At 42.7% G+C, this 9,690-nt stretch overlaps 1 protein-coding gene across 4 annotated transcripts in view; it reads right to left on the bottom strand.

The window, feature by feature from the left end:
- Nucleotides 1-351: 351 nt before the first annotated feature.
- Nucleotides 352-9,690, bottom strand: part of brf1a (BRF1 general transcription factor IIIB subunit a) — an 87,465-nt gene continuing 78,126 nt past the window's right edge. For all 4 annotated transcript variants that reach the window (XM_076107335.1, XM_076107339.1, XM_076107338.1 and 1 more), the window contains 2 exons: nucleotides 3,699-3,858; nucleotides 352-1,897 (listed from right to left, as the gene is read on the bottom strand). In XM_076107335.1, the coding sequence (XP_075963450.1) occupies nucleotides 1,866-1,897; nucleotides 3,699-3,858 (192 nt within the window). In that variant the 3' untranslated portion in view covers nucleotides 352-1,865. The remainder of the gene's footprint in view (nucleotides 1,898-3,698; nucleotides 3,859-9,690) is intronic.

The following is a 9,690-nucleotide window of genomic DNA, read 5'->3' as shown; positions in this document are numbered from 1 at the left end:
CCGAGTTCATCTCGATACAGAGATGATGAAAAGAAGACGGAGGAAAAAGTGATTACACAACCGTGTGGGTGAGACAAAGAAACTCCCCCGAAGGGATCTTTAAAAAAAAAAATTTGCCCAAAAAAAAAAAAAAGAACAAAAAGTTGATAGAAACGGGTGAACGAGATTAAAAAGCAACAAGATGAAAAATCTCATTTAACCAAAAAGTTAAATAAAGTTAGACTTTTGTCATTCTCTCTCTCACACACACACACACGCGCACACACACACACAAATCAGCAGGTCAACAAAAAGAGAGTGAACATGAGTTAATGAGACTTTTAAACATCAATAAAAAGAAACAAACGCGTGTTTTTTCCCCTCATGTGAAGTCTTTACTGTAGCAGCGAACGCACACAACAATATGCAGATGTAACTTTAAATCGCAGCACAATCATCAGACACCGTGTCTGATCCCAACACAAAAATCATAAAAGCATAAATACAAAATATAGATCTCTTCTCTGATCGGGGTCCATTTCACTCACGTGGAAAATATAATATTGCAGAGAATGTATTTACAACCCCGGCTCGGCTGAAGAATATTTAACACAAGTGACACAATCTCATAAATTAAATCCATCAACCAAAAAAACTTAAGAAAACCCCAAATCAATAGCAACTTAAAAACTAATCGAACCATCTGATTCCTAAAACTAACTTCATCTGAAACTATTTTTTGGATTTATGAATTGTTCAGAAGGCGACATCATTGTACGACATTGATGTGAGCAGTTTGACCACAGGATGTGTGTTACCTGGCTGTTGGATGCTTCTTTATTGACACAGACACAGTTTAGGATGCTAGCTTTGAGATGTGTTAGTTATCAGGAAGCACTTGAGTGTTTAAGGATCGTACGTTTTTGCATTTTGTTCAACTCAGTAAACACTGACGTCTATAAATGTTTCAGCAGCATTTAAATCACTTTATTTCTATGAGAAGCCGGTTCTTACTTCACATTAGAATAGAGTCATTTAAAAGAATAAGCATTAGTATATAAATGACTCGCCGTGTGTCACTTTGAATTATTGAAGTAAAATTAGATTTTAAACCTCCACGGTGACCAAAGACTCAAAAAACAAACGGAGGAATTGAATAGAAGTAAACGTTTGAAACTATATCAACACATCTGTTTGCAAACTCTCACATAACTCATGCATTTTAACTTAAGCAACAAAATACATTTAGATGCACACGGTCATGCCGAGTCAACCCCATCAAACACTCATCTTTGTAAACGGATGTTTTGATGTAGTTTTACTGACTTTTCTCCGTTTTTGTGATTCTCTGTTTACCGTGGAGGCATGCGGGAAGAGGCGAGTAATTAATATAGAAATGGTCATTTTGTGGGAGAAGTATTTCTTTAAACAACAGTTGAAACGGCAGTTATTTGGATCCTAGTCGTCTGACAGTTTGAACCTAAATGTCGTCGGACCTGCGCCTCAACAAACCAATGTTTACTGGAATATTTCCTACGTTTGATTTTACAGTTTCACCACTACGGGCGGCTTGTGAGCCACAATGATTAACATAACTACATCCCTCATTTCCCCTTGAACTTCTCCGTCAGCATCCAAGCGGTGCGTCCTCCCAGTTCGGTCCAGCTGGGATGCCAAATGGTACAAGGAGTGAGGATGCGTGTCCAGCTTTTGTTTCCGTCCCGTTCACTCCTGATGGGACTTCCTCATTGCTCTTACCATCACAGCTCCGCTCTGAGGCTGCTGCCATTTTATGTCCCCGGTGGTTAACGTTTGATGCACTTAAGGATTCAGAATGGTTCCGTACGAGACGGGGATTAAAAACCCGGAGAAGACCGCTGCTACAATCAGTCCTCGTAATCGACATCACTGCCATACTCTGTAGGGAGAAAGACACAGAGGGATTAGATACACGTGTTTCACTATTATATATAATGTTTGTGGATTAATATCACCGTTGCATTAATGTGTGTGTTCTGAAAAGTAAAGCCTATTCTGAAGAGTGTTAAAGCTGCATTCTATCTAGTGTCCACCAGGGGGCGACTCCTCTGGTTGTATAGAAGTCTATGAGAAAATGACTACTTCTCTCTTGATTTATTACCTCAGTAAACATTGTAAACATGAGTTTATGGTCTCAATCTCTAGTTTCAAGTCTTCTTCAATACAGCATGATGTTCATTTAGTACATTATGGTCCATTTAGTCACTTTCTTGCCTTGTTTTTCAGAGCCTTTAATTACTTTTCTCTACCGCACTTTATTTCCTTAAATAAATGCAGCACTACTACTGTTGTACTCTATATTTTCTGTAATATATTTTAAAGCCTTATATGAAACACTTTGGGTTGTTTATGAAGTAAACATGTCAACATGTCTGGCCAAACATTATTTAAAAAACGGGTTCATATTCCTCAGAGTGAGGTAAGATATTGAATACAGTAAACTTTTGGTCTCGGCACCAAAACACCTTTATTTACACCATCTGAGAAAAGTGAGCGGGAGACCGAAACTTTGATTTTAATGGCCGACTCCCCCGCGTCACTGAGAGTGGAAGTGCATGTAAAAGAAACGAGGTGTCGCAGGAAGAAAAATAAAAACACGCTCAGGTTTCTAAAAACACAGCGTCCACAGAGACGCTCTGCTTTGTGTGAATTCAGACTGGTAACATGTAAAACAGCGAGTCTGGTTTTAGTCTCCGTCCGGCTCCACCGTCCTCCAGAGGGGCAGCTCTGAGGAGGGCCGTGACCTCTGACCTCACTGTGGAGCGGGCAGGAGCACAAACAAAGAGTTCCCCTACAGGAATCAATTAAGTGCTTTTTACTGCAGCAGAGTCGGGGACCTTCAATCTTAACAGGCAGAGACGTAAAAGTGAAGAAATTGAATCTTTTTCGAGGGCTCATTAAAACACTGCAGGAGTCTGAGCCGTGACCCGCGGACGCTGATTCATTAAAAATAATAAAAAAAGTCACTCAAACTATTTCTCAGTGCAGACACTCGGCGTCCGACTGAGAAGTGAGAAAACCGTCTGACGCCGTTCGTGTGAACGAGATTTGAATGTGCTGCAGGAAGCTCACTGCCAGAGAATCAAAGTCAAGAGTTCACATTTCTTCATTTTGTTCAGCATGTCTTTCTGATTCTGTCTCGTTACAATAAACAACTGATAATCTGCCAATCATCAGGAAGAATAATTAAAAATAATTTTATTAGCTGTAACGACTGCTAATTTACCACCAGCTGGTGAAATATTTAGGTTTCTGCTCCTCCGTCTACAGACAGTCTTAAGTTCCACCTTTACTCAAATCTTTACTTATTTTCAAATACTTTGAAGTGAAAATGTGACAGGAGTGAAAAAACGACCGAAACTGCTTTGGGGTTCAGAGGGTTAAACCGTTGAACGGCATGCTGGGTAGAGCTCGTTCTCCATCGATGTTTCTGTGACCCTTCACACCCAAATGACCAGATGTTCTAAACGGCCTCGACAGTGGTGTCCCATAGACTGTACCTTATTAACGCCTCATCAGTCTGTGCTTGTGTTGGTTTCTATTGTTCTGTTTGGGAACGCTATTGTTTGTGTAATAACTGACAGACCAACATTAATCTCAATATATGAGAATAAACAAGTGATGGATAGACGTCTGTGGACATCCTGACAAAAACAGAACCCGTGTGCGTTTCGACCGACCGTTGCTGCCCATCAGGTCCATGGCGCTGACACAAGCCTCCTCTTCCTCGTCGTCGTCCTCTTCGCCGGCCGCGTCGTCGTAGACCACCGGCCCGCTCTCCACCAACACTCCGCTGGCGGGGGCTCCCACGGGCACCGGCAGGGGGCTGGAGGTGGCAATCTGGACAAACAGGAAATATTGTTGACGACTTTTTAATATTTTCCTCTGCGTGACACCAGAGTTTCCCCCCCGGGAAATCTAACCCAGATCTGATCTCATATAGCCCACTTCCTGTAAAATGATAAAAATAATAAACAGTATGGTGGGGAGGGGGTGAGCTCCAGGGCAGGTGGAGGTATTTCATCTGCTGCAGCATCCCCCACATATGACTAAACACAGCATCAGAGCGTGACCACGACCTTTGTTATCTCACACTACATTATCATCTCATGTAGGATTCTACTGTTTAAAATGTGCACCGTCCACAGTGCACTTTGTTCAGCACAAGAGGGTCGGAAATAAAGCAGCGCCTCGGGGGGAAGATACCCTTCAGAGTAAGAGAGAATTAAAAAAGAAGGGGTGAGTGTGAAGGAAAAATGTAATTAGAAAGCCCTTTTTGCCCCCCTCCCCCCAGTGGGCAACCAGGAGAGTCTTTCCAGTTGCATGCTGGGAGACAGAAATAGAGCCGTTTTTTTAAAATCAGAAAACAAGCCGCCTGACACGGGGAGGAAATGTTGGCACCAGTAAGAGAAAATAAACAACGGGTAGAATGAAGTTTTTTTTCCAGCAGTGGAAACGATGACAAGTGTCTGAAGGTTCCATTCCCACAAAGAGGACGGTAGTTCCATCAAACGAACAAGAAAAACTGAAACAAACAAAGTAAAATACGATGCCTGCAATCCTACCATCTCTGAATGAGATCGGGTCATAGAAATAGAATAAGAGTAGAACTGACATTCAACCGTTTCTCGTGGTCATTTGACGAGAACAAGAGAATGTCTGAGGACACAGCAAATGTTCGGCTCATTTTCTGTTACCGATGTAGCGATAGCATGGTGGAATTAGCAAGCAAGCTAACTAGCCATCTGTCCAACAGTTAGCTAGCTGGCTTGCTAATTTCACGATACTTAAACGCTACACTGGTTACAGAAAATGAGTCAAAACAAAGTTGTCACTCATCTGGTGACAGCAACGTGCTTCCCTACGCTGTAGCAAGAGTTAGCATTTATAACTTTACTTATGAACTCCGGCTCTCAGACGGTCACAACGGATACATTACACATAAAAATGGCCGCTCTGTCCATTCTGCTCTATTGATTTCTATGGGAATGTCCCCTCTTCTCTTGGGTCTGGAGAGAATACAACAGCAGACACCTGCCAGCCAATCAGAATGACTGTAGGTGGCCCACAGTATAAGACGCCATGTAACATATCAATGCGGCTCCGCTGCAGTGACACCAAATCAACTTATGACGACCGATTCAATACGTTCGGTTTATAAAACTCGTCCGCTGTCGGACAGAGAAAATTTCCCCTCGGAAAAAACACTCATCTGCTCCGATGCGGTTCTGAAAGAGCGACTTCCATCTGAGCCGTGTTTATTTTGCCGAGTGATGAACTGTACAGATATCAAAAGACAAACAACCCGTGACACCAGAGAGGGACAGGCGTGCACGGTGTGGAGGATTTAATTTCTTCCTTCCTTCAGGCGAGAGAAACTAATAAAATATCTAAAACCAGACTTTCTGCGCATCGTTCGGCTTCAGGAATGAAACAAATCGACTTATTTTTTTGCCGAGAAAAACCCGTCAAGTCTTTTTTCCGCAGCGACTAAAAAGGAAACCTGCATGTTATCGCTTTCCTTTCAGCCAGGGCTAATTATGAAGCCGGAGGAGAAGCAGGTGGAGGGTCCACAGTGTGACGAGAGATATTTCTGTTCTCCTCAGCAACAGCCTGTTGGAGTCCCTGCTGAGGCCCTTCCTTTCTGCCATCTCTTCATCCAATTTGCCTCCTTCCTTTCCTCCCACCTCTCTTTTATTCCACCCACAACCTCTCCTTCCTTTGCACATCGATTCTCTTTTTTTGGCTCGTTCTTTCCCACTTTTCTGCCCTTCTTCTGCTTTTTATGTACTTAGATTTATATATCAAACAATACAAAATCAAAAAGCATAAAATATACCACCACAAAACCCCAGTGCTGTCCTTTGTGACTTTAACCTCACCAGGCTCCTCATCACAGCCGCTGGACTCCTCATTAGCTGCCGTTGAACACAGGCAGCAATGTGAAAACATACGTAGAAAAGGATAATTAAAAAGAAAAGATAAACACGGTGCTCCGGACTAATTAGGAGGGGAGAGCTGTTGGATGGAGCGGAGACGAGGCGAGATGTTTTTGTTGCTGTTAGACATCAACGTCCATGTTCATACAGAGATCATGTTCCACTACAAACATCGTGTCGCATGTTGGAAGAGACTCAAACTCTGGAGTATTTACTGTTCGCTCACTGAGTCTCAGCGCTTTAATGAGAAAACAGCTCGTTAGGAGAGAGAAGGCAACTCGAAGCAACTTCGGGAAGCAACCGCTCAGAGGGTTTTATGGGATGTTGACATCCGATCGCCTGCAGTTTACTCATGCACGGAGCGACTGGCAGAACTAAATTAACTGTGAGCAAACCGCAGTCTGGATTAATGCTCTCGTTCAGACATTTCTCAGAGTGTTGTTTAAACGGCACGACAACCAGAAAGTATGAACTACAGAAAGATCTAAATCACGTCCCCGTTTCATTATTTTCCAGGATATAAATCACAAGCAGCACGTTTTGTTCCGGACATGATTTGCATCATTAATGGAGTCAAAGGATTAATCAGCTTTAAACAAGTTTCCACGATGCAGAACAGACTCGATTTGCTGCATAAATCCACAATGCAAATGTTTCTATCAAATAGCAATTATTAAGTTTAATTTGGGACTATTTATTCATATCTTATGTCATTTCATGTTAAAAAAATCATTGTTTAATCTGTATGATTAGTATCTCTGCCAGGGGATAATGAGATCGGTTGTGTGTGTGTGTGTGTGTGCATCTCTGAGTCTGTCCACGGCTAAACTTGCTGCACCAAACTGCAAAATATTTAGCGTTCTGATTTACACTATGGTTGAATGTTGTTTTGAATTCTTGCATTTCTCATTCCCTTGTTTTTGTTATTTACTTGTATTCTCTGCATATATTGGGTTATATATTGTAGGATTATGTATACAACTAACATTTCTTTCTGTTTATATTTAAGAGCAACTGTAACATACCATTTCCCCCCCGATTCTGATACTCAATCAGTACGTTCAGCATACTGTCCACTAAATTTAAAGATTAGACCGTTCTCACTGAAGTATGCTCTAGCGATGGCCACCAGCGTCTCCGTCAAACCTCCGAATACTTTGCAGCAAATTTCCAAACAAGCGTTATTTGGATAAACTGAACACATTGAGAATGTAAATGGTTACTTTCTCCCTTGAAAACATATTAGAACTTAATAAAGTGACATATTTACTTTTTAAACAGTTTGCTCAGCAGACTTGAAGCCTAAATAAAAGCTCCAAGTCACTGAAACGGTCATGAGACGCAGCTGAAACACGCGTCTGCATAGATTCATTCAATCAAACATTACAGCAGTGGTCGTTGCAGACGCACCTGGCGGAGATCTGCACCTTCCCAGTCGTATTTGAGCTTATTTACTAGGTTATTTAATGTTTATTTTATATCACGTCTTAATGCCTTTATGTCAAATGTAAAGCACTTTAATTGCCTCGTTGTTGAAACGTTTATTCTTAAGTAGTACCATCTTATGCAACTGGCAAGACCTTAAAGTCTCTGATAACATCAGTATCTCCAATTCTGCTCGTTTGTCCCGTTACTGACGTGTTTCTAACTTTGTGCATTTACATTTGTTTTACGACAGGAAGCGGTGAACGATCAGAGCTCGTCCGTCCCTCTGCATCTCGGCTCTATCGGGGGGGGAAGTGGAGGTCAGTGCGTTCCTACAGCTGAAAACACTACGCGTCATGCGGTTTACCGCCGGCATGGCTGACAGCTCCTCTGAGGACCCAACTTCAAATAGACTCAGCCATCAATTGACTGAGACTATTGCTTGCATAAGCAGACTATAGCTGCAAACGCCAGAGCGACCGTCTGCAGTTCACAGCCCGCTCTCCCGTGACCTCGTCACCCCTTTCACATTTCTAAGCCTCTCTGAAAATCCCCAACGTCTCTCACTGTGCCGACTGCTGCCTCCACCGGAGCTTCAGTCTGAACGTGGTTCAAGGGAGCAGAAAAAGAAGAAGAAGAGAGACGAGGGCAGCGGAGAACAGCTGGGCCGCTTTCAATTGGCAGAAATCAACTTGTTTTTCTAACTTGTAAAGTGATCGTTTCCTCCCTCGGCCTGTTAGAGAAATGTACAGACTAATTACCGAGTCGCTGAAGAGGAAGAAACGAGAATCAGTTTGTTGTTAAGCGCTGCAAAACAGAGCGACTCTGGCAAACCTCTCTTTTCAATGTGGCCCCCGTCGCCGCAACATTACATAACAGGAGCCGCGAGCGAGGAGCAGCCTCGGCCAATAGCGACGGCCGTTTGCTTCCAGTTCCCAGGAGGAGGTTTAGGGGGGTTGCTAAGTAACAAGCCTTGTTGACCCGGCCCCTCGTGGTAGTGTTTTCTTCCTGGTTGACGGAGCCTGAGCTCCCCGAGCTCCTCCATTCAGAGCTGCCAACAGCAGCGTGATGGAGAGGGGGGGGGGGGGGGGGATGTGGGGAAGGAGAGAGGAAATATAAAAAGGTGGAGGAGAGCAGCGGAGCAGGAAAAGAGGAGGAGGAGGACGCGAGGGAATGAAGCATGAAGTGAAATGATGAGGAAAGAAGGAAAAGAGAGGGAGACTTCGTTCATCTCCGTATTCATGCTCACTTTAAAGTATCGCATTTAGAAATCTGAATGATAACGGCAACATTTGGATAAAACTTCCTCATGGGAGTAAATAAATGAATGGGAGCTATGGAGGTCACTGCTACATTATCAAACACTCCCATCATACAGACGCGCTTTCTCAGGCTTCTGATTGGCCAGAATCTTCATCTTCTTCTGTGCGTGATTAGCCTTCAATCGTTCCCGACTGTGAATGGATTTAATCAGATGGACGTTTTATTGGGTTTCTACAACTAAATATTTAGCTTCAGCTCTGCATGATAAAGCAGACTTTTAAGCTCTGTGATTGGATGTTTCTTACTGAAATGCACCTTGGGAGTTGTAGTTGACGTCTGTCCTTCAGTTTTAATGTCCACAGGCTTGTAACTTTTTCTAACTAGGTATCTTTTGTTAAGACTTATATGTCCGTCCTTCCCAAACACAGAACTCCTAGAAATAACTTCTGCCATTTTACTTCTTTATGTGGCGATGAAGAGGAACGCGACAGGAATGATGAAACGGGAAAATCTTTTCATTAGAAATAAGAATGAAGCAGAAAGGGAAGACATGACAGTTAGAATGTGTAAAGTGAGATATGGGGGAATAAAGAAAAGAGCAGCACAGAGTGAATATAAAGTCCAGGAAGACACTTTTGAAGATGATGTAAAGCTACCTGTGTTTGAATTTGGGTCCAATTTAAAATCAAATTAAGAAACAAAGCTGGAAAGAAACTGGCCTGTATCTCCCTGAAAGCTGTGAAGCTATAAATGGAGAATGAGGACTTCCTGTTCAAAGACGTGAAGTCTGACTGGCTTTAGTAAAGCAGATAGGACACACATTCTGGATTCATCTAGAAGCTGACGGTGGGCCAACAGAAGCCATCGCTGCAGGGTGGTAAAAAAAAAAAAAAAAGACCTCTAAAAGTGCTGTTTAAGGCATTTTTATGTCCAAGTTTAAGGCCGTATTTATTTTAAGACCCTGTCAGAGTTTTTTAGGAGCAGTGAACGCCCCGGAGGGAGGAAGGGATAGGAGTAATAATGGAAGGGCAAACAAAGACAAAGT

Source organism: Anarhichas minor, unplaced genomic scaffold (assembly GCF_050575085.1).
Source record: "Anarhichas minor isolate MPS153535 unplaced genomic scaffold, ASM5057508v1 ptg000038l, whole genome shotgun sequence".
Classification (NCBI taxonomy): domain Eukaryota; kingdom Metazoa; phylum Chordata; class Actinopteri; order Perciformes; family Anarhichadidae; genus Anarhichas; species Anarhichas minor.
The sequence above is the reverse complement of the archived record's forward strand: the minus strand, read 5'-3'. Positions and strand labels throughout refer to the sequence as shown.